This window comes from Oncorhynchus tshawytscha, unplaced genomic scaffold (genome assembly GCF_018296145.1).
Source record: "Oncorhynchus tshawytscha isolate Ot180627B unplaced genomic scaffold, Otsh_v2.0 Un_contig_1928_pilon_pilon, whole genome shotgun sequence".
In the NCBI taxonomy this organism is placed as follows: Eukaryota; Metazoa; Chordata; class Actinopteri; order Salmoniformes; family Salmonidae; genus Oncorhynchus; species Oncorhynchus tshawytscha.
The window spans coordinates 113,698-139,863 of NW_024609554.1; the positions used below are offsets into that span (position 1 = coordinate 113,698).

General features: G+C 44.9%; 1 protein-coding gene across 1 annotated transcript in view; it reads left to right on the forward strand.

Moving 5' to 3' along the window:
* Positions 1 to 26,166, forward strand: part of LOC112238735 (AT-rich interactive domain-containing protein 5B-like) — a 99,505-nt gene that overhangs the window by 28,995 nt on the left and 44,344 nt on the right. Inside the window, exons 4-5 of the mRNA XM_042315876.1 lie at positions 3,193 to 3,423; positions 21,218 to 21,336. Coding sequence (XP_042171810.1) covers positions 3,193 to 3,423; positions 21,218 to 21,336 — 350 coding nt within the window. The remainder of the gene's footprint in view (positions 1 to 3,192; positions 3,424 to 21,217; positions 21,337 to 26,166) is intronic.

Sequence of the window (26,166 nt, forward strand, 5' to 3'; positions counted from 1 at the left end):
AAGTGAGGTGAAAAGTTCATTCTAACTTACTAACACACTCCCAGATAACTTTTGACCCCTCAACATTATCGATCACCACTGAGCTGACAGTTCTAATTAACAGAAAACTTAGGAATGCACTCATTGTCTTATCTAAAAAAAACCTACTCAGTAATCTCCTCCATGAAGACTGGGGATCAGCCTGATGAACCAAACTCCTCAGTAATCTCCTCCATATAGCCTGACTCTCACACACATTTAAACAAAACACTTATTCTGTATATTTACTGATCATTTAATGAATACATTTATAATTAGTAGGTTTTGTTTTCTGTTTAAACAAACCATTTTTATTTTTGTCCTCCTGTATTGTGTGTAGTTTGTTTTTACGGTGGTTTTTATATCAGCCCTTCCAATCACACCGTTCTCTGTGTTGTTGTCTATCACTTGTTTTCTTTGGTGCAAATCAATACATTCTCCAGCTCCCCAGAGCTCAATGGAAGTATCAATCAATAATAAATCAAAGTTGATTTTGTCTTGTGCACAGGACAGCTAAATGCTTCCACGCTCTTCCTCAACAACACAGTGTTCAATATCAGAGGTAAGAAACAGATGATCCTGAGGAGATCTTAAAAACCATCAAATCAATCCTAGGTCTTTGATAAAACACGAGACATAAAACCCCCGAGCATGTACAATATATACACCGAACAGCACTTCCCCAGAACAGGTGCTGCTCTGTGTATGAACAGCACTTCCCCAGAACAGGTGCTCCTCTGTGTGTGAACAGCACTTCCCCAGAACAGGTGCTGCTCTGTGTATGAACAGCACTTCCCCAGAACAGGTGCTGCTCTGTGTATGAACAGCACTTCCCCAGAACAGGTGCTCCTCTGTGTGTGAACAGCACTTCCCCAGAACAGGCGCTCCTCTGTGTGTGAACAGCACTTCCCCAGAACAGGTGCTGCTCAGTGTGTGAACAGCACTTCCCCAGAACAGGTGCTGCTCTGTGTATGAACAGCACTTCCCCAAAACAGGTGCTGCTCTGTGTATGAACAGCACTTCCCAGAACAGGTGCTCCTCTGTGTGTGAACAGCACTTCCCCAGAACAGGTGCTGCTCTGTGTATGAACAGCACTTCCCCAGAACAGGTGCTGCTCTGTGTATGAACAGCACTTCCCCAGAACAGGTGCTGCTCTGTGTGTGAACAGCACTTCCCCAGAACAGGTGCTGCTCTGTGTGTGAACAGCACTTCCCAGAACAGGTGCTGCTCTGTGTGTGAACAGCACTTCCCCAGAACAGGTGCTGCTCTGTGTGTGAACAGCACTTCCCCAGAACAGGTGCTGCTCTGTGTGTGAACAGCACTTCCCCAGAACAGGTGCTGCTCTGTGTATGAACAGCACTTCCCCAGAACAGGTGCTGCTCTGTGTGTGAACAGCACTTCCCCAGAACAGGCGCTCCTCTGTGTGTGAACAGCACTTCCCCAGAACAGGTGCTGCTCAGTGTATGAACAGCACTTCCCCAGAACAGGTGCTGCTCAGTGTGTGACTATTATCATGATCACCAACCAGGAGGAAATAGATGAACATGTTTCTGTCTGTCTCTGAGCAGTGATAAATACTGATTATTTTTCCCTGACTGACTGGCTGACTGACTGGCTAACTAACTGAATGGCTGGCTGGCTGCCTGACTAACTGACTAACTGACTGGCTGGCTGCTTGACTAACTGACTAACTGACTGGGGGGTAGGAGCAGAGGAGAGGAGGGAAAAAGAGAGGAGAGGAGAGGAGAGGAGAAGGGGAGGAGGGGAGGAGGGGAGAAAGGGCTCAGCCCAGCAATCAGGCACCATCACAGGTTACACGGCCAGTTTCGTTATGTGATCTGATATCCTGATAGAACATCACCTGATAGAACATCACCTGATAGAACATCTCCTGGTAGAACATCTCCTGGTAGAACATCACCTGGTAGAACATCACCTGGTAGAACATCACCTGGTAGAACATCACCTGGTAGAACATCACCTGGTAGAACATCACCTGGTAGAACATCTCCTGATAGAACAGATATTATGGTTAATTTGGGCTCTGGGTGCCATGATGGTGATTGAGCAGAAGGATCTGTGTAAATCAGCAGAGTGAGATGTATCAACGTTGAACCATCTGGCTCTCGTTATATCAGAACGGTTTATATCACAACGGTTTACAGTGCCTTGCGAAAGTATTCGGCCCCCTTGAACTTTGCGACCTTTTGCCACATTTCAGGCTTCAAACATAAAGATATAAAACTGTATTTTTTTGTGAAGAATCAACAACAAGTGGGACACAATCATGAAGTGGAACGACATTTATTGGATATTTCAAACTTTTTTAACAAATCAAAAACTGAAAAATTGGGCGTGCAAAATTATTCACAGCCTGAGTGGAACAGCCTGAATGCCGTCCAGCAGTATGGAGGGATGAACTCATTAAAACGCTATCTGTATTGTGGTGCAGGTTAATCAAAGCATTGGGTGACTGAAGAGCAGTATAGAAAACAGTGAAGCTGGTTCAGAACCCCAGTGTCTGTGTCAGCTGAGGTGGCACCAATCAGATGTTAAAAACACTTCCTACCTTAATGTGGAGGTCTAGTCAAGCTGACAGGTTCTGCTCACACTTCCTCTGCTGTCACTTCCTGCTACTGCTAGTATGTTCTGCTCACACTTCCTCTGCTGTCACTTCCTGCTACTGCTAGTATGTTCTGCTCACACTTCCTCTGCTCACACTTCCTCTGCTCACACTTCCTGCTACTGCTAGTATGTTCTGCTCACACTTCCTCTGCTGTCACTTCCTGCTACTGCTAGTATGTTCTGCTCACACTTCCTCTGCTCATACTTCCTCTGCTCACACTTCCTGCTACTGCTAGTATGTTCTGCTCACACTTCCTCTGCTGTCACTTCCTGCTACTGCTAGTATGTTCTGCTCACACTTCCTCTGCTGTCACTTCCTGCTACTGCTAGTATGTTTTTTTTTGCTCCCCACCTCCAGCTGTTGGACCTCTCTCTCTGTTAAAGAACATGTCTCTCCTCTGTCCCTCTAGGTGATGACGGGGACCAGAAGTGTGTCTTAATGCTGTCTTACCACCAGTATTGTTGCTACATATTCTCTGTACTGCGTTTCTGTCTGTCTTTATCCATGTTGTTAATCCCTGTCTGTCTTTCTCTCCTCTGTCCCTCTAGGTGATGACGGGGACCAGAAGCGTGTGTCGGTGCTGTCTTACCCCCAGTATTGTCGCTACCGTTCCCTATTGGCCAGGCTGAAAGAAAGATCCGCCTCCGTCCTCACCTCACAGGTGGTTCTGGCCCTGGGGGGCGTGACCTCACTCACAGACCACACCCACATCCTGTACTGCAGGGACACCTTTGAACACCCCACCCTCATCGACAACGACAATGTCTGTGATGAGTTCGGTGAGTGCCTGAAATATTACTACTGTACTGAAATACCCCTGTTCTGAAATACCCCCCTGTTGTACTGATATGCTCTGTCCTGTCGAGTGGTGACACTGTTCTCCACACTGACCCTGCTTGTCACTTTCTGCTTTGAGTAGGCAAATCACCAATGTTAACATGGGCTGATGTTTCCATGGCACTGAGCCCAATGCCACTGTATGTTACTGATGGTCCACATGATGGGGATGATAGTGCACTAAATAGGGAATAGGGTGCCATTTGGGACGCACTTCCCCTTAAGGGCTGATTAGCACAGCCTGCCTGGTCTCCTTCAGGTCCTCCTGCCTCAACATTCTATAATGACATCACACAGCTAATGAACTTTAACCTCCAGAACTAAAAAATTCAAACTGCCGTCAGCATAGTTACTGTAACCGTCTGTAAACGTGTGTTGTTTCTCCAACATGAAGGATGATCCTTACCATGTTAGTTGTGTGTGTTATTTGTATTGTATAGTGATATTAGCATGTCATTAGTGTGATATTGGTATATTATCAGGTCACCCTCTGGTTAGGTACAGGAGACTAACGGTTTAACCAGGAGACTAAAGGTTTAACCAGATTATCCTCTGGTTAGGTATCAGAAGACTAAAGAGTTAACCAGGAGACTAATGGTTTAACCAGGAGACTAACAGTTTAACCAGGAGACTAAATGTTTAACCAGGAGACTAACATTTTAACCAGGAGACTAACGGTTTAACCAGGAGACTAACAGTTTAACCAGGAGACTAAATGTTTAACCAGATTATCCTCTGGTTAGGTACAGGAGACTAAAGGGTTAACCAGGAGACTAAAGGGTTAACCAGGAGACTAAAGGGTTAACCAGGAGACTAAAGGGTTAACCAGGAGACTAAAGGTTTAACCAGGAGACTAACGGTTTATCCAGGTCATCCACTGGTTAGGTACAGGAGACTAACGGTTTAACCAGGAGACTAAAAGGGTTAACCAGGAGACTAAATGTTTAACCAGATTATCCTCTGGTTAGGTACAGGAGACTAACGGTTTAACCAGGTCATCCACTGGTTAGGTACAGGAGACTAACGGTTTAACCAGGTCATCCACTGGTTAGGTACAGGAGACTAACGGTTTAACCAGGAGACTAATGGTTTAACCAGGAGACTAATGGTTTAACCAGGAGACTAACAGTTTAACCAGGAGACTAACAGTTTAACCAGGAGACTAATGGTTTAACCAGGAGACTAATGGTGTAACCAGGAGACTAACGGTTTAACCAGATTATCCTCTGGTTAGGTACAGGAGACTAAAGGGTTAACCAGGAGACTTAACCAGGAGACTAAAAGGTTAACCAGGAGACTAAAGGGTTAACCAGGAGACTAAAGGTTTAACCAGATTATCCTCTGTTTAGGTACAGGAGACTAACGGTTTAGCCAGGAGACTAACGGTTTAACCAGAACATCCTCTGTTTAGGTACAGGAGACTAACGGTTTAACCAGGAGACTAACGGTTTAACCAGAACATCCTCTGGTTAGGTACAGGAGACTAAAGGGTTAACCAGGAGACTAACGATGTAACCAGGAGACTAAATGTTTAACCAGATTATCCTCTGGTTAGGTACAGGAGACTAAGGGGTTAACCAGGAGACTAAAGGTTTAACCAGAACATCCTCTGGTTAGGTACAGGAGACTAAATGTTTAACCAGATTATCCTCTGGTTAGGTACAGGAGACTAACGGTTGGATGCTACTGCAGCAGCTGCTGCTGCCTATAGCTGGTCCTCAGACTGGGATCCCAATCAGACAAGGAGAATAAGAAACAACTTTACAGCACACACAATGGAAATGGATTTCAGAGTGTGTACATGAAGACAGGAACATTTCTGGACTGTGTCCATATTCTGTTTGGAACGTGTTCTGTAGGACTTTGTTGTCATGATAAAGGGAGATGTCAGCAGGGCTTGACAGGCATCTGCATGTTAACTGTCCCGATTGTCCCGATGGACTCCCTCCTGAGGGGTTTAAACAGTGTTTGGCTAGGGGTAACAGAATCCAATGGAACAACTGTGTAAGGACTGATCTCAGCAGTATGAAGTCATTGTTCATGTTACAGAACTTCACCACACGCTGGGGTTCCAAAGAACACATTTCATTCTGGAACACATCAGAGACACCCTAAGGGAATCTTCTTCATCTTCAGAATGATGGTTAGTTGGCGGGAAATCTGCTGCATTTAGAGTAGCCATTTACTTCCAGCTACAGTAACAGTTGTGTTTCCTAAATGGTATCTCATTCCCTATTTAGTGCCCTCGCCCTTGGGCCCTGGTCAACAGTAGTGCACTAGCCCATGGGCCCTGGTCAACAGTAGCCAACTATCCTATGGGCCCTGGTCAACAGTAGTCCACTACCCTATGGGCCCTGGTCAATAGTAGTGCCCTAGCCCGTGGGCCCTGGTCAACAGTAGCGAACTATCCTATGGGCCCTGGTCAACAATAGTCCACTACCCCATGGGCCCTGGTCAACAGTAGCCAACTATCCAATGGGCCCTGGTCAACTGTAGTTGACCAACAGCCTCCTCACTGTTGACGTTGAGACTGGTGTTTTGTGGGTACTATTTAATGAAGCTGCCAGATGAGGACCTGTGAGCCGTCTGTTTCTCAAACTAGACACTCTAATGTACTTGTCCTCTTGCTCAGTTGTGCACCGGGGCCTCCCACTCCTTTTTCTATTCTGATTAGAGACAGTTTATGCTGTTCTGTGAAGGGAGTAGTACACAGCGTTGTACGAGATCTTCAGTTTCTTGGCAATTACTCACATGGAAAAGCCTTCATTTCTCAGAGCAAGAACAGACTGACGAGTTTCAGAAGAAAGTTTTTTGTTTCTGGCCATTTTGAGCCTGTAATCAAACCCACAAATGCTGATGCTCCAGATACTCAATTAGTCTACAGAAGACCAGTTTTATTGCTTCTTTAATCAGAACATCAGTTTTCAGCTGTGCTAACATAATTGCAAAAGGGTTTTCTAATGATCAATTACCCTTTTAAAATGATAAACTTGGATTAGCTAACACAGCGTGCCATTGGAACACAGGTGTGATGGTTGCTGATAATGGGCCTCTGTACACATGTAGATATTCCGTTAAAAAATCGTTTACAACATTAACAATGTCTACACTGTGTTTCTTATCAATTTGATGTTATTTTAATTGACAAAACATTTGCTTTTCTTTCAAAAACAAGAACATTTCTAAGTGACCCCAAACTGTTGAACCGCAGTGTAGTTAAGCTGCAGCTGGCCCAGAACAGAGCAACACATTCTGCTCTTCATAGTAATCAGAGGGCTGATGTAAACACTATGCTGCCAGTCTCTCTTGGTTCAGAGTTGAGGGGAGACTGACTGCATCACTTATTATTTTTATAAGAAACATTGTGTTTAAAATCCCAAATTGTTTGCATAGTCAACTTACACACAGTTCTGACACACACACTTACCCCACCAGAGGTCTTTTCACAGTCCCCAAATCCAGAACAAATTCAAGAAAGAGTACAGTATTATATGAAGCCATCATTTCATGGAACTCCCTTCCATCTCTTCTTGCTGAAATAAACAGCAAACCTGGTTTCAAAAAACAGATAAAGCAACACCTCTCGGCACAACGCATCTCCCCTATTGGACCTAGATAGTTTGTGTGTATGTAGTGATGTGTAGGCTACGTGTGCCTTTTTAAAAATGTTTAATGTAGTTCTGTTCTTGTCTATTGATGTTCTGTATTATTTTTCATGTTCTGTGTGGACCCCAGGAAGAGTAGCTGCTGCTTTTGCAACAGCTAATAGGGATCCCAATAAAATACCCCCCAAAATACCAATTATATGTTAGTAAAATACCATTATCCAAATGTTCAAACAACACCATTCTACATTACTGTACTAAAAACTCCCAGGGGGCCTAGCATTACATATTGGCTTCTGCCTCTCTCCCATACCACCATCCAGATGTGAAGTTCCACACTATTACAGAGAGAGCTGCCTGCCAGGAAGAGCCTTGAGACATGGAGGGGGGGAGAGCAGTGTGGAGGGAGGGAGGGGATGGAGGGGGGAGGGGAGGGAGGGAGGGGAGGGAGGGGGGGAGGGAGGGAGGGGATGGGGATGGAGGGGGAGAGGGAGGGAGGGAGGGGGGGGGGAGGGAGGGGGAGGAGGGAGGGGGAGAAGGGGAGGGGAAGGGAGAGAGGGATGGAGAGGGAGGGAGGGAGGGGGGAGGGGAGGGAGGGAGAGGGGGGAGGGAGGGAGGGAGGGAGGGGAGGGAGGGGGAGGGGGGGGAGAGGGAGGGAGGAAGGGGGAGGGGGAGAGAGGGGGGGAGGGAGGGAGGGAAGGGAGGGGGGGGGAGGAGGGGGAAGGGAGGGGGGAAGGGAAGGGAAGGGAGGGAGGGGGAAGGGAGGAGGGAGGGAGGGGAAGGGGGAAGGGAGAGGAAGGGAAGGGAAGGGGAGAAGGGAAGGGAAGGGAAGGGAAGGGAAGGGGGGAGGGAGGGAGGAAGGGAGGGGGGGGGAGGGAGGGGAAGGAGGGGGAGGGAGGGAAGGGAAGGGAAGGGAGGGAGGAAGGGAAGGGAAGAGGGAGGGAGAGGGAGAGGAAGAAGGAAGGGAAGGGAAGGGGGAGGGAAGGGAGGGAAGGGAAGAGGAAGGGAGGGAGGGAAGGGAAGGGAAAGGGAGGAAGGGGGAAGGGAGGGGGAGGGAAGGGAAGGGAAGGGAAGAGGAGGGAGGGAAGGAAGGGAAGGGGAAGGGAAGGGGAAGGGAAGGGAAGGGAAGGGAAGGGAAGGGAGGGGAGAGAAGGGAGGGGAGGGGAGGGAAGGGAGGGAAGGGAAGGGAAGGGAAGGGAGGGAGGGAAGGGAAGGGAAGGGAAGGGAAGAGGGAGGGAAGGGGAGGGAAGGGAAGGGAAGGGAAGGGAGGGAGGGAGGGAAGGGAAGGGAAGGGAAGGGAAGGGAGGGAGGAAGGGAAGGGAAGGAGGGAGGGAAGGGAGGGAAGGGGGGAAGGAAGGGAAGGGAAGGGAAGGGAGGGAAGGGAAGGGAAGGGAAGGGAAGGGAGGGAGGGAGGGAAGGGAAGGGAAGGGAAGGGAAGGGAAGGGAAGGGAAGGGAAGGGAAGGGAGGGAGGGAAGGGGGAGGGAGGGAAGGGAAGGGAGGGAGGGAGGGGGGAGGGAGGGAGGGAGAGGAAGGGAAGGGGAGGGAGGGTGTTCATATAAAAACATGTTATTTGGGGTTTCATCCAGTATGTCTGCAGGGTCAATGTTTATTCAGTTGAAATTACAATGCCAAGCTCAAATACCTACATGCCAGATCATTCCCCCGGCATTCATATTCCCATGTAATGATTGTCACTCTCTAGCAAGGGGGGGGGGGGAGGTTATAAAATCAGCCACTGATGTTTCCAGGCAGCCCCCACGATAATAACATGGCTTTAATGGAGGTTCGTTAGAAAGGTTTGTGTCCCAAATGGCACTATGTTCCCTACATACAGATATAATATAGTATACACGTAGTCTATAGACACATACAGATAGAATATAGTATACACATAGTCTATAGACACATACAGATAGAATATAGTATACACGTAGTCTATAGACACATACAGATAGAATATAGTATACACGTAGTCTATAGACACATACAGATAGAATATAGTATACACATAGTCCATAGATGCATACAGATATAGTATACACATAGAATATAGTATACACATAGTCTATAGACACATACAGATAGATAGTCTATAGACTATGTGTATACTATATTCTATGTGTTGGGGCGGCAGGGTAGCCTAGTGGTTAGAAGTTCAAACCCCTGAGCTGACAAGGTACAAAACTGTCGTTCTGCCCCTAAACAGGCAGTTAACCCACTGTTCCTAGGCCGTCATTGAAAATAAGAATTTGTTCTTAACTGACTTGCCTAGTTAAATAAAGATAAAAAAATGTAAGTATCCACATAATTGTCCCTTCATAATCTATTTTGTGAAGTGCACCAGTCCCTCCTGCAGCAAAGCACCTCCACAACATGATGCTGCCACCCCTGTGCTTCACGGTTGGGATGGTGTTCTTCGGCTTGCAAGCCTCCCCCTTTTTCCTCCAAACATAACGAGGGTCATTATGGCCATTATGGCTATTATGGCCAAACAGTTCTATTTTTGTTTCATTAGACCAGAGGACATTTCTCCAAAAAGTATGATCATTGTCCCCATGTGCAGTTGCAAACCGTAGTCTAGCTTTTTTATGGCGGTTTTGGAGCAGTGGCTTCTTCCTTGCTGAGCGGACTCGTTTTACTGTGGATATAGACACTTTGGTACCTGTTTCAAGCAAAGAGTCACTGAGTTTGAAGGTAGGCCTTGAAATACATCCACAGGTACACCTCCAATTTGACTCAAATGATGTCAATTAGCCTATCAGAAGCTTCTAAAGCCATGACATCATTTTCTGGCATTTTCCAAGCTGTTTGAAGGCACAGTCAACTTAGTGTATGTAAACTTCTGACCCACTGGAATTGTGATACAGTGAATTATAAGTGAAATAATCTGTCTGTAAACAATTGTTGTAAAAATGACTTGTGTCATGCACAAAGTAGATGTCCTAACCCACTTGCCAAAACTACAGTTTGTTAACAAGAAATTAGTGGAGTGGTTGAAAAATAAGTTTTAATGACTCCAACCTGAATGTATGTACATTTCCGACTTCAACTGTATGTATAACAGCACAGTTCTGATATCAGGTGTGTACAACCCAGCCCTCTATACCTCTCTACAACCGTCTACAACCCTCTATAACCCTCTACAACCCTCTACAGCCCTCTACAACCCTCTATAACCCTCTACAACCCTCTACAACTCTCTATAGCCCTCTATAACCCTCTACATCCCTCTATAACCCTCTACAGCCCTCTACAACTCTCTACAGCCCTCTAGTACCCATCTATAACCCTCTACAGCCCTCTATAACCCTCTACAACCCCCTATAACACTCTACAGCCCTGTACAACACTCTACAAACATCTACAACCCTATACAACACTCTTCTACCCTCTATATCCCTCTACAGCCCTCTATAACCCTCTACAACCCACTATAACACTCTACAGCCCTGTACAACACTCTACAAACATCTACAACCCTATACAACACTCTTCTACCCTCTATAACCCTCTATAACCATCTACAACCCTCTATAACCATCTACAACCCTCTATAACCATCTACAACCCTCTATAACCATCTACAACCCTCTATATCCCTCTACAACCCTCTATATCCCTCTTCAACCCTCTATATCCCTCTACAACCCTCTATATCCCTCTACAACCCTCTATATCCCTCTACAACCCTCTATATCCCTCTACAACCCTCTATAACACTCTACAGCCCTGTACAACCCTATACAACACTCTTCTACTCTCTACAACCCTCTATATCCCTCTACAACCCTCTATATCCCTCTATATCCCTCTACAACCCTCTATATCCCTCTACAGCCCTATATAACCCTATACAACCCTCTATAAACCTCTATAATCCTCTACAACCCTCTACAATCCTCTATAACCATCTACAATCCTATACAACCCTCTATAACCCTCTACTACCCCCTATAACCCTCTACAACCCTCTTCAACCCTCTACAACCCTCTATTACCCTCTATAACCCTCTACAACCCTCTATAACTCTCTACAACCCTATGTAACCCTCTATAACCCTCTATAACCCTCTACAACTCTCTATAATCCTCTATAACCCTCTACATCCCTCTATAACCCTCTATAAGCCTCTATAACCCTCTATAAGCCTCTACAACCCTCTATAATCTTCTACAACTCTCTACTGCCCTCTATAACGCTCTACTGCCCTCTGTAACCCTCTACTACCCTCTACAACCCTATTTAACCCTCTACAACCCTATATAACCCTCTACAACCCTCTATAACCTTCTACAACTCTCTATAACCCTCTACTGCCCTCTGTAACCATCTACTGCCCTCTGTAACCCTCTACTGCCCTCTATAACCCTCTATAACCATCTACAACCCTTTACAACCCTCTACATCCCTCTCTAACCCTCTACATCCCCTTATAACTCTCTACATCCCTCTACAACCCTCTACAACCCTCTACAACCCTCTACAACCCTCTATAACCCTATACAACCCTCTACATCCCTCTACAACCCTCTACAACCCTATACAACCCTATACAACCCTCTACAACCCTCTACTGCCCTCTATAACCCTCTACTGCCCTCTGTAACCCTCTACTGCCCTCTGTAACCCTCTACTGCCCTCTGTAACCCTCTACTGCCCTCTGTAACCCTCTACTGCCCTCTGTAACCCTCTACTGCCCTCTGTAACCCTCTACTGCCCTCTGTAACCCTCTACTGCCCTCTGTAACCCTCTACTGCCCTCTGTAACCCTCTACATCCCTCTACAACCCTCTCATATTCCCCCCTGGTCATTCCGGGACCACCACTCTGAGGCCGGTCTGAAAGGCAGTGAAACTAAATGTATGTGGACTGGCCCTTTCCTTTCCTACGGGGGCGGAGGGGTTCAGGGTTGGTGTGTTACAGTTGTTCCTCCATACATACTTCATTTATTAAGTCCATGTATGATCTGCTCCTGATACTCAGTTGGCCAGCCTCCCGCAGTTCAGAGAACCGAGGCTGTAGAAAAGTCTTCCAGTAACTGTTTGAATCATGTCAAATTCAAACCAAATTTCCATTATTCCCTTTTTACATGTTCCCTGGGGACATCTGAGTCCCTATGCTCTGACAGCTACGAGCTGAGCAACATTAAATAGTAGATTAGAAAATAGTGTTTTATTAAATACTTTTTTAGAAATTACTATATTATGAAATACTTTATTCATTTGTTGACTGAGAGACCACCGGTTGGGACTCACTCAACTCACACAATGGCCTTCTTCAGTTCATAGTAATAAATAATTTATCTTGTAACCTACTTCTCTACAAACTGTTATTTTACAGCCCTGCTCTATTCTCTACAGTCTGTTATTTTACAGCCCTGCTCTATTCTCTACAGTCTGTTATTTTACAGCCCTGCTCTATTCTCTACAGTCTGTTATTTTACAGCCCTGCTCTATTCTCTACAGTCTGTTATTTTACAGCCCTGCTCTATTTTCTAGTCTGTTATTTTACAGCCCTGCTATTCTCTATTCTCTATTTTTGCTCTATTCTCTAGTCTGTTATTTTACAGCCCTGCTCTATTCTCTACAGTCTGTTATTTTACAGCCCTGCTCTATTCTCTACAGTCTGTTTCTATTCTCAGTCTGTTATTTTACAGCCCTGCTCTATTCTCTAGTCTGTTATTTTACAGCCCTGCTCTATTCTCTACAGTCTGTTATTTTACAGCCCTGCTCTATTCTCAGTCTGTTATTTTACAGCCCTGCTTATTTCTACAGTTATTTTACAGCCCTGCTCTATTCTCTACAGTCTGTTATTTTACAGCCCTGCTCTATTCTCTAGTCTGTTATTTTACAGCCCTGCTCTATTCTCTAGTCTGTTATTTTACAGCCCTGCTCTATTCTCTACAAGTCTGTTATTTTACAGCCCTGCTCTATTCTCTTGTCTGTTATTTTACAGCCCTGCTCTATTCTCTACAGTCTGTTATTTTACAGCCCTGCTCTATTCTCTACAGTCTGTTATTTTACAGCCCTGCTCTATTCTCTAGTCTGTTATTATTCTCTAGTCTGTTATTACAGCCCTGCTCTATTCTCTACAGTCTGTTATTTTACAGCCCTGCTCTATTCTCTAGTTCTGTTATTTTACAGCCCTGCTCTATTCTCTAGTCTGTTATTTTACAGCCCTGCTCTATTCTCTACAGTCTGTTATTTTACAGCCCTGCTCTATTCTCTACAGTCTGTTATTTTACAGCCCTGCTCTATACTTCAGTCTGTTATTTTACAGTCTGTTAGTTTACAGCCCTAATCTTGTCTGTTATTTTTCTAAGTCTGTTAAAAAAACCAGTCTGTTATTTTACAGCCCTGCTCTAGTCTGTTATTTTACAGCCCTGCTCTATTCTCTACAGTCTGTTATTTTACAGCCCTGCTCTATTCTCTAGTCTGTTATTTTACAGCCCTGCTCTATCTACAGTCTGTTATTTTACAGCTCTATTTTCTAGTCTTATTTTACAGCCCTGCTCTATTCTCTACAGTCTGTTATTTTACAGCCCTGCTCTATTCTCTAGTCTTATTTTACAGCCCTGCTCTATTCTCTACAGTCTGTTATTTTACAGCCCTGCTCTATTCTCTACAGTCTGTTATTTTACAGCCCTGCTCTATTTTCTAGTCTGTTATTTTACAGCCCTGCTCTATACTCTACAGTCTGTTATTTTACAGCCCTGCTCTATTCTCTAGTCTGTTATTTTACAGCCCTGCTCTATTCTCTACAGTCTGTTATTTTACAGCCCTGCTCTATTCTCTACAATTTACTATTCTCTACGTTTTTTAGGTAGTGGAATTACTTTTGCTTCCTTCCAGGCCTGAGGGAACACACTTTCTAGTAGGCTTAGATTGAAGATATGACAAATAGGAGTGGCAATATCGTCCTCTGTAATCCTCAGTCATTTTCCATCCAAGTTGTCAGACCCAGGTGGCTTGTCATTGTCTTTTTCACCTCTTCCACACTCACTTTATGAAATTATAAATTACAATGCCTGTCTTACATCATTTGGTTAGTTATGCATGGATGTGGGGCGGCAGGGTAGCCTAGTGGATGTGTAGGTTAAACATCTGTTGTTGTCATGCCTTAGTTTGCTGATCTTTCTAATGAAAAAAACATGAAAGTAGTTGGCAATATCGGTGGGTTTTGTGATGAACGAGCCATCGGATCCAATGAATGATGGAGCATTAATTTTTCCTCCTCCCTCTCAACCATAACAGTTTTCAATTCCTCATCAATTCACAGGGATTTAACCATTTTTAAAGTAATTTTATTAAAGCGTGCTTATTAGTAACTGGCATAAGCAATTTCATAAATGTGTCAAGTGCAGTGACTGGTTGCTCCTCATTACACACCATCAACCAGCAAATATTCAACATAGGAATCACCACAGAACTCCTTATATGACCTCTTATACACTATATTAGGCCCAGCCTGTCCTCTTATACACTATATTAGGCCCAGCCTGTCCTCTTATACACTATATTAGGCCCAGCCTGTCCTCTTATACACTATATTAGGCCCAGCCTGTCCTCTTATACACTATATTAGGCCCAGCCTGTCCTCTTATATACTATATTAGGCCCAGCCTGTCCTCTTATATACTATATTAGGCCCTGCCTTTCCTCTTATACACTATATTAGGCCCAGCCTGACCTCTTATACACTATATTAGGCCCAGCCTGACCTCTTATACACTATATTAGGCCCAGCCTTTGGAACTGTGGTTTTCCTAGATATGGTTATTATATTGTGATCACTACATCCTATGGATTTGGACACTGCTTTAGAGCAAAATAGTAAAGATGTGATCAATACATGTTGATAATCTAATTCCTGTGTTTTTTGTAACTACCCTGGTAGGTTGATCAATAACCTGAACCAGGTTGCAGGCACTAGTTACCAGTTTGAGGCTTTCTCTTGAGTGGGCAGCCGGATGAAAGACAGTAAATATTTAAATCACCCAGAAAATATATTTCTCTATTGAAATCACATACATTATCAAGGATTTCACATGTTAACCAGATACTGACTGTTAGCACTTGCTGGTCTATCGCAGCTTCCCACCAGAATGGGCTTTCGGTGAGGCAGGGGAACCATTTTGCTTCAACAGTATTTGACATGAGATCCTCTCTAAGCTTTACAGGAATATGACTCTAAACATAAACGGCAACTCCTCCACCATTGGCATTCCTGTCTCTTCGGAAATTGCTGAAACCATTTATTGCTATTACTGTCTCATCAAAGGTACTATCTAAGTGAGTCTCAGAGACAGTCAGAAAGGTATCTATTTCATGAACCTTGTTTCTTAGGCTACATATGTGAATGTGGGCTATTTTTAACACTTTTCTGGGATTTCTTGATTGTTTTTATTGCTTTACTGGGAGGCTTATCAGAGGTAGACATGACTGGGGTATTTATATTGGAGCTGATAGTGCAGGGTGAGCCTTCACACAGTGGACTTCCTACTAGGGCAAACCGCTTCAGTGCGAACAGTCTAACTCAAATCAAATGTATTTATATAGCCTTTCATACATCAACTGATATCTCAAAGTGCTGTACAGAAACCCAGCCTAAAACCCCAAACAGCAAGCAATGCAGGTGTAGAAGCACGGTGGCTAGGAAAAACTCCCTAGAAAGGCCAAAACCTAGGAAGAAACCTAGAGAGGAACCAGGCTATGTGGGGTGGCCAGTCCTCTTCTGGCTGTGCCGGGTGGAGATTATAACAACATGGCCAAGATGTTCAAATGTTCATAAATGACCAGCATGGTCAAATAATAATAATCAGACAGAACAGTTGAAACTGGAGCAGCAGCAGCACGGCCAGGTGGACTGGGGACAGCAAGGAGTCATCATGCCCGGTAGTCCTGAGGCATGGTCCTAGGGCTCAGGTCCTCCGAGAGAGAGAAAGAAAGAGAGAAAGAGAGAATTAGAGAGAGCATACTTAAATTCACACAGGACACCAGATAGGACACGAGAAGTACTCCAGATATAACAAACTGACCCTAGGCCCCCGACACAAACTACTGCAGCATAAATACTGAACTCTTGTTCATTGTTGCATAATTACTGCATTCAATAGCTGTAGGATTGACAGAAGCATTCAGGGGAGCTAGAGGTACACACATTAGGTTAATTACAGTACATTATGACTGACAACACCCCTGGGACAAATGTAGCAGCAGTACGACAACTCAGCAACACAATGGTAGGGATTATCTGATTATTGTTGATAAATCAAATCAAATGTTATTTGTCACTTGTGCTAAATACAACAACCTTACCATGAAATGCTGACTAACCAGCCCTTAACCAACAATACAGTTTTAAGAAAATAGAGTTAAGAAGTTTTTACAAAGTAAGCTAAAGTAAAGAAAATAACAATAACGAGGCTATATACAGGGGGTACCGGTACCGATGCAGTGTTCGGGGGTAGAAGCTGTTCAGCAGTCTGATGGCTTGGGGGTAGAAGCTGTTCAGCAGTCTGATGGCTTGGGAGTAGAAGCTGTTCAGCAGTCTGATGGCTTGGGGGTAGAAGCTGTTCAGCAGTCTGATGGCTTGGGGGTAGAAGCTGTTCAGCAGTCTGATGGCTTGGGGGTAGAAGCTGTTCAGCAGTCTGATGGCTTGGGGGTAGAAGCTGTTCAGCAGTCTGATGGCTTGGGGGTAGAAGCTGTTCAGCAGTCTGATGGCTTGGGGGTAGAAGCTGTTCAGCAGTCTAATGGCTTGGGGGTAGAAGCTGTTCAGCAGTCTAATGGCTTGGGGGTAGAAGCTGTTAAGAAGCCTTTTGGACCTAGACTTGGCGCTCAGGTACAACTTGCCATATGGTAGCAGAGAGAACCGTCTGTGACTTGGGTGACCGGAGTGTTTGACAATTTTTTGGGCCTTCCTCTCTGACACCGCCTAGTATATAGGTCCTGGATGGCAAGAAGCTTGGCCGCGGTGATGTACTGGGCTGTACGCACTACCCTCTGTAGCACCTTATGGTCAGATGCCGGTGAATTGCCTTTCCATGCAGTGATGCAACCAGTCATGCTCTCGATGGTGCAGCTGTAGAACGTTTTGAGGATCAGAGGACCCAAATCTTTGTTGTGCCCTCTTCATGACTTTCTTTGTGTGTTTGGACCATGATAGTGGCGGCAGGGTAGCCTAGTGGTTAGAGCGTTGGACTAGTAACCGAAAGGTTGCAAGTTCGAATCCCCAAGCTGACAAGGTACAAATCTGTTGTTCTGCCCCTGAACAAGGCAGTTAACCCACTGTTCCTAGGCCGTCATTGAAAATAAGAATTTGTTCTTAACTGACTTGCCTAGTAAAATAAAGGTACAATTTAAAAAAATAGTTTGGTGAACTTGATACTCTCGGCCCTGTCAATGTGAATGGGGGGGTGTTTGGCCCTCCTTTTCCTGTAGTCCATGATCATCTCCTTTTGTGTTGCTCATGTGTGAGAGGTTGTTGTCCTGGCACCACATCAGGTGTCTGACGTAGCTTCTCTGGGATATGTGGGGTGGTAGCGTCCCACCTCGCCAACAGCCAGTGAAATTGCAGGGCGCCAAATTCAAAACAACAGAAATCCCATAATTAAAATTCCTCAAACATACAAGCATTTTAAAGAAAACCGTTACAGATTTACAAGAAGTTTTTCTTCCACTGAAGGAGAGGAGGACCGAAATGCAGCGTGGTTAGTGTTCAACATCTTTAACTTGTAGTGACGCCCAGCCTGTGAACGGGACCGTTATCATCATCTGACACTAATTAGCATAACACAACGGACATAAATCTTCCTAGAAAAGATGAAAATCACAAGTGAAATACATTGGAACACAGCTTAGCCTTTTGTTAATCACCCTGTCATCTCAGATTTTCAAAATATGCTTTACAGCCAACGCTAGACAAGCATTTGTGTAAATGTATCATAGCCATAGCATTATGCCTTGCTAGCAGCAGGCAAACTTGTCACGGAAATCAGAAAAGCAATCAAATTAAATCGTTTACCTTTGAACTTCGGATGTTTTCAGGTAGACTCCCAGGAAGACAGCCAAAATATTATTTTTGTAGGAGAAATAGCTTCGTTTGTTCTTCACGTTTGGCTGAGAAATCGCCTGGAAATTGCGGTCACCACAACGGCGAAAAATATTCCAAATTAGCTCCATAATATCGACAGAAACATGGCAAACGTTGTTTAGAATCCATCCTCAAGGTGTTTTTCTAATATCTATTCAATAATATATCCTTCGGGACAATTCCTTTTTCTCTAGGACCGATTGTAGTAATGGCTACCTCTGCACTTTACGCGAGAATCTCTCTCGGAGCCACCATGTGACCACTTACGCAATGTGCCCCCATACGGCTATTCTTCAACAGAAATGCGTAAAATTTCGTCACAATGCTGTAGACACATTGGGGAATACGTAGAAAGCGTAAGCTCGTTGATGGTACATTCACAGCCATATAGGGAGTCATTGGAACGCAGCACTTTCAAAACCTGGGGCACTTCCGGATTGGATTTTTCTCAGGCTTTCGCCTGCAACATCAGTTCTGTTATACTCACAGACAATATCTTTACAGTTTTGGAAATGTTAGAGTGTTTTCTATCCAAAGCTGTCAATTATATGCATATTCTAGCATCTTTTCCTGACAAAATATCCCATTTAAAACGGGAACGTTTTTTTCCAAAAAAGAAAATACTGCCCCCTAACACCAAGAGGTTAATATAGACAATCAACGAGAACACTGCAAAATACAAAACAATACATGTGAAAACCGAAACAGTCCTATCTGGTGCAATGACACAAAGACAGAAGACAACCACCCACAAACCCCAACACAAAACAAGCTACCTAAATATGGTTCCCAATCAGAGGCAATGACTAACACCTGCCTCTGATTGAGAACCATAATAGGCCTTACATAGAAACGGACAAACTAGACACACAACATAGAATGCCCACCCAGCTCACGTCCTGACCAACACAAGAAAAACACAAAAGAACGGTCAGAACGTGACAAAATCCAGCCACAGTGTCCGATTTTAAATAGGCTTTACGGCGAAAGCACACCAAACGATTATGTTAGGTCAGCACCTAGTCACAGAAAACCATACAGCCATTTTCCAGCCAAGGAGAGGGCTCACAAAAATCAGAAATAGCGATTAAATGAATCACTAACCTTTGATCTTCATCAGATGGCACTCACAGGGCTTCATGTTACACAGTAAATGTGTGTTTTGTTCGATAAAGTTAATCTTTATGTCCAAAAACAGAAACTGATGTGTTATGATCCGAAATGCATTGTCTCAAACAAACATCCGGTGAAAGTGCAGAGAGCCACATCAAATAACAGAAATACTCATCATAAACATTGATAAAAGATACAAGTGTTATGCATGGGAATATAGATACACTTCTCCTTAATGCAACCATAATGCAACCGCTGCTTTTTAGTTAGCTTTGTGACAGTATCAAAAATACATTTTGGATTGTTCTTATTGTCCTGAAATAAGTTGGATGAATAGGATGGTGTAGCAGCAGTGAGGGCTCTTCGATACTGCACGGTACTGACTTCCCAAGCTAGTCAGAAGACTTCCAGTTTGGTGTAGCAGCAGTAAGGGCTCTTCGATACTGCACGGTACTGACTTCCCAAGCTAGTAGGAAGACTTCCAGTTTGGTGGAGCAGCAGTAAGGGCTCTTCGATACGGCACGGTACTGTCAGGGGGGGTAGGGGGAACAGGGGAGGGTAGGGAGGACAGGGAAGGGAAGGGTAGGGGGGACGGGAGGGTAGGTGGGACAGGGGAGGGTAGGGGAGACGGGGGGAGTGAAATAGAGAGAGGGAGAAAGAGAAAGATAGAGATTCATTTGATGTTAGTTAGATAATGATTAAATGCCAGTTAGTCATGAGTTAGTCATGCTGTGTGAGTGTAATATGCCTGTGTATGTTTGGACTTAGTGCTGAGCAGATGTGGAACAGGAACACGTGACATAACAATGAAGACTGACAAGAACCTGGTGCTATACATCCATCCACTAAGGCTGGGTGGCCTCCTCAGTCCGGTCACACTTTTCTCAACTACCGTGTGTGTTTTACTTTACTGCAGTCCTTGTGTGTCTTTACTGCTGCCACTGTACTGTATCATCATGTGACTTTCAGGTCAACATCAGCAGCAGTACACTCTAGCTGCATCACCCCCTGCACTCAGTCCCTAATGGAACCTCCTGCTAGGGACACTCAGTCCCTTATTGAACCCCCTGCTAGGGACACTCAGTCCCTTATTGAACCCCCTGCTAGGGACACTCAGTCCCTAATGGAACCCCCTGCTAGGGACACTCAGTCCCTAATGGAACCCCCTGCTAGGGACACTCAGTCCCTAATGGAACCCCCTGCTAGGGACACTCAGTCCCTAATGGAACCCCCTGCTAGGGACACTCAGTCCCTTTTTTAAATTTTACCTTTATTTAACTAGGAAAGTCAGTTAAGAACAAATTCTTATTTTCAATGACGGCCTAGGAACAGTGGGTTAACTGCCTGTTCAGGGGCAGAACGACAGATTTTGTACCTTGTTAGCTCGGGGATTTGAACTTGCAACATTTCGGTTACTAGTCCAATGCTCTAACCACTAGGCTACCCTACCCCCCTTATTGAACCCCCTGCAAGGGACACCCAGTCCCTTATTGAACCCCCTGCAAGGGACACCCAGTCCCTTATTGAACCCCCTGCTAGGGACACTCAGTCCCTAATGGAACCCCCTGCTAGGGACACTCAGTCCCTTACTGAACCCCCTGAACCCCCCTGTTTCTGTCTCCTCAGTGTGTTTCTGTCCCCCTGTCTCCTCAGTGTGTCTGTGTCTCTGACTCCTCTGTGTCTCTGCATCTCTGACTCCTCTGTGTCTCTGACTCCATATTGTCTCTGACTCCATATTGTCTCTGACTCCACAGTGTCTCTGTGTCTCTGACTCCACAGTGTCTCTGTGTCTCTATGTCTCTGAATCCACAGTGTCTCTGTGTCTCTGACTCCACAGTGTCTCTGTGTCTCTATGTCTCTGAATCCACAGTGTCTCTGTGTCTCTGACTCCACTCTGTTGACAACAGTGTTTCTCTCTCTCTCTAGCTCCCAACCTGAAGGGCCGGCCTCGGAAAAAGAAGCTATCTGTCTCGCAACGCTGCGACTCCCAGAATACAACAGCAGGCAAGGAGAAGTGCAACACAGAGGGCAAGGCCCCTGCCAAGGTACAACATCTGATAGCAATAGCATTAGCACTGGTCTCTCCTCTGGGCCCCCAGGTACAGCATCTGATAGCAATAGCATTAGCACTGGTCTCTCCTCTGGGCCCCCAGGTACAGCATCTGATAGCAATAGCATTAGCACTGGTCTCTCCTCTGGGCCCCTGCCAAGGTACAGCATCTGATAGCAATAGCATTAGCACTGGTCTCTCCTCTGGGCCCACAGGTATAGCATCTGATAGCAATAGGATTAGCACTGGTCTCTCCTCTGGGCCCCCAGGTACAGCATCTGATAGCAATAGCATTAGCACTGGTCTCTCCTCTGGGCCCACAGGTATAGCATCTGATAGCAATAGGATTAGCACTGGTCTCTCCTCTGGGCCCACAGGTATAGCATCTGATAGCAATAGGATTAGCACTGGTCTCTCCTCTGGGCCCCCAGGTACAGCATCTGATAGCAATAGCATTAGCACTGGTCTCTCCTCTGGGCCCCCAGGTACAGCATCTGATAGCAATAGGATTAGCACTGGTCTCTCCTCTGGGCCCCCAGGTACAGCATCTGATAGCAATAGCATTAGCACTGGTCTCTCCTCTGGGCCCACAGGTATAGCATTCATTACTATTTAGTAATTGATTAGGATCCCCAAGACTACTAACGCAGCAGCTACTCTTCCTGGGTTCCACACAGAACATAGAACATGACATAATACAGACCATTGGTATACACTAACTCTAGGACTGAACTACATAGGTTTAAAATAATATGTTCACACTGACACACACCTTGACATTCAGCCTGCTAACAGATACAGTTACACATTCAGCCTGCTCACAGATACAGTTACACATTCAGCCTGCTAACAGATACAGTTACACATTCAGCCTGCTAACAGATACAGTTACACATTCAGCCTGCTCACAGATACAGTTACACATTCAGCCTGCTAACAGATACAGTTACACATTCAGCCTGCTCACAGATACAGTTACACATTCAGCCTGCTAACAGATACAGTTACACATTCAGCCTGCTCACAGATACAGTTACACATTCAGCCTGCTAACAGATACAGTTACACATTCAGCCTGCTCACAGATACAGTTACACATTCAGCCTGCTCACAGATACAGTTACACATTCAGCCTGCTAACAGATACAGTTACACATTCAGCCGGCTCACAGATACAGTTACACATTCAGCCGGCTCACAGATACAGTTACACATTCAGCCTGCTCACAGATATAGTTACACATTCAGCCTGCTCACAGATACAGTTACACATTCAGCAGGCTCACACATACAGTTCCACATTCAGCCGGCTCACACATACAGTTCCACATTCAGCCGGCTCACACATACAGTTCCACATTCAGCCGGCTCACACATACAGTTTCACATTCAGCCGGCTCACAGATACAGTGCCTTGCGAAAGTATTCGGCCCCCTTGAACTTTGCGACCTTTTGCCACATTTCAGGCTTCAAACATAAAGATATAAAACTGTATTTTTTTGTGAAGAATCAACAACAAGTGGGACACAATCATGAAGTGGAACGACATTTATTGGATATTTCAAACTTTTTTAACAAATCAAAAACTGAAAAATTGGGCGTGCAAAATTATTCAGCCCCCTTAAGTTAATACTTTGTAGCACCACCTTTTGCTGAGATTACAGCTGTAAGTCGCTTGGGGTATGTCTCTATCAGTTTTGCACATCGAGATACGGAAATTTTTCTCCCATTCCTCCTTGCAAAACAGCTCGAGCTCAGTGAGGTTGGATGGAGAGCATTTGTGAACAGCAGTTTTCAGTTCTTTCCACAGATTCTCGATTGGATTCAGGTCTGGACTTTGACTTGGCCATTCTAACACCTGGATATGTTTATTTTTGAACCATTCCATTGTAGATTTTGCTTTATGTTTTGGATCATTGTCTTGTTGGAAGACAACTCTCCGTCCCAGTCTCAGGTCTTTTGCAGACTCCATCAGGTTTTCTTCCAGAATGGTCCTGTATTTGGCTCCATCCATCTTCCCATCAATTTTAACCATCTTCCCTGTCCCTGCTGAAGCAAAGCAGGCCCAAACCATGATGCTGTGACCACCATGTTTGACAGTGGGGATGGTGTGTTCAGGGTGATGAGCTGTGTTGCTTTTACGCCAAACATAACGTTTTGCATTGTTGCCAAAAAGTTCAATTTTGGTTTCATCTGACCAGAGCACCTTCTTCCACATGTTTGGTGTGTCTCCCAGGTGGCTTGTGGCAAACTTTAAACGACACTTTTTATGGATATCTTTAAGAAATGTCTTTCTCCTTGCCACTCTTCCATAAAGGCCAGATTTGTGCAATATACGACTGATTGTTGTCCTATGGACAGAGTCTCCCACCTCAGCTGTAGATCTCTGCAGTTCATCCAGAGTGATCATGGGCCTCTTGGCTGCATCTCTGATCAGTCTTCTCCTTGTATGAGCTGAAAGTTTAGAGGGACGGCCAGGTCTTGGTTGATTTGCAGTGGTCTGATACTCCTTCCATTTCAATATTATCGCTTGCACAGTGCTCCTTGGGATGTTTAAAGCTTGGGAAATCTTTTTGTATCCAAATCCGGCTTTAAATTTCTTCCCCACAGTATCTCGGACCTGCCTGGTGTGTTCCTTGTTCTTCATGATGCTCTCTGCGCTTTTAACGGACCTCTGAGACTATCACAGTGCAGGTGCATTTATACGGAGACTTGATTACACACAGGTGGATTGTATTTATCATCATTAGTCATTTAGGTCAACATTGGATCATTCAGAGATCCTCACTGAACTTCTGGAGAGAGTTTGCTGCACTGAAAGTAAAGGGGCTGAATAATTTTGCAAGCCCAATTTTTCAGTTTTTGATTTGTTAAAAAAGTTTGAAATATCCAGTAAATGTCGTTCCACTTCATGATTGTGTCCCACTTGTTGTTGATTCTTCACAAAAAAAATACAGTTTTATATCTTTGTTTGAAGCCTGAAATGTCGCAAAGTTCAAGGGGGCCGAATACTTTCGCAAGGCACTGTACAGTTTCACATTCAGCCGGCTCACAGATACAGTTCCACATTCAGCCTGCTCAATGATACAGTTTCACATTCAGCCAGCTCACAGATACAGTTTAACATTCAGCCGGCTCACAGATACAGTTACACATTCAGCCGGCTCACAGATACAGTTTAACATTCAGCCGGCTCACAGATACAGTTACACATTCAGCCGGCTCACAGATACAGTTCCACATTCAGCCTGCTCACAGATACAGTTTAACATTCAGCCGGCTCACAGATACAGTTTAACATTCAGCCGGCTCACAGATACAGTTTCACATTCAGCCGGCTCACAGATACAGTTTCACATTCAGCCGGCTCACAGATACAGTTTCACATTCAGCCGGCTCACAGATACAGTTTCACATTCAGCCGGCTCACAGATACAGTTTCACATTCAGCCGGCTCACAGATACAGTTCCACTATCCTGCTTATATGAAACAAACAAAACAGTGTACCGGAGGAGCTTCACATTTTGTACAATTCACCTCATAAAATGAAGTAAACTATCAGCCGGCTGGGCTTCACTTCACCTCCTTCACCCCTGCTCATAACCAGTGTACCAGGGGAGTTTCACATATTGTCCTTCACTCCCATTCAGCTCCCAAGCAAAAAGGCAATTGCTCAAAGCGTGGAACTGAGAAAAATGGCTTTTATTTACCTTGGTTTCACAGTAGCTCTATGCAGTTACTGCTAACATGACCTCCATTTTCTCCAAAACGCAATATAATAGAGGCAGGATACTTGTCCACATGATTAAGCATGTATTTAATGTAGCAAAAAAATATATGAACTCATTTTCGACCAAATGAGCAGTTACTGCCTTTTTGCTTGGTAGGGCAGAATACCGATAATGATAGTAATAGCGTAAACCATGGCAATAACAACAGCGATAGCATTAGTGATAGCATTTGCGAAAGCATTTCTCGCTAGTGATAGCTTTATCAAGAGCGATATTTTAACGTTAGTGTAAGCATTAGCATTAGCAATAGCTTTAGCCTCTATTGGGGCTCCAGGTATAGTATTAGTTAGCGAAAGCATTATTCTTTTCACTGGGCCTCTCTCTCCCTCTCTACTCCACAGAGGCTGATCTCCAGACTATCTCTCTCCTCTTGGCCCAGACCCAAAGTTGCCGTAGATACTTGTACTGTTTGCGCTCAGATATTTGGTTTCTCAAATGACTGCCTCGCCTGGTTTACCAACTACTTCTCAGATAGAGTTCAGTATGTTCAGTATCAATACTTCCGGCGCCGACAGAGATGGCCGCCTCGCTTCGCGTTCCTAGGAAACTATGCAGTTTTTAGTTTTTTTACGTGTTATTTCTTACACTAGTACCCCAGGTCATCTTAGGTTTCATTACATACAGCCGAGAAGAACTACTGAATATAAGATCAGCGTCAACTCACCATCAGTACGACCAAGAATATGTTTTTCGCGATGCGGATCCTGTGGTCTGCCTTACAACCAGTGTAACGGAGTGGATTACATGCAGCGACCCAAAAAAACGACTCAGAAAAAGAGGGAAACGAAGCGGTCTTCTGGTCAGACTCCGGAGACGGGCACATCGTGCACCACTCCCTAGCATTCTTCTTGCCAAGGTCCAGTCTCTTGACAACAAGGTTGATGAAATCCGAGCAAGGGTAGCATTCCAGAGGGACATCAGAGACTGTAACGTTCTTTGCTTCACGGAAACATGGCTAACTGGAGAGACGCAATCCGAAGCGGTGCAGCCAGCGGGTTTCTCCACACATCGCGCGGACAGAAACAAACATCTT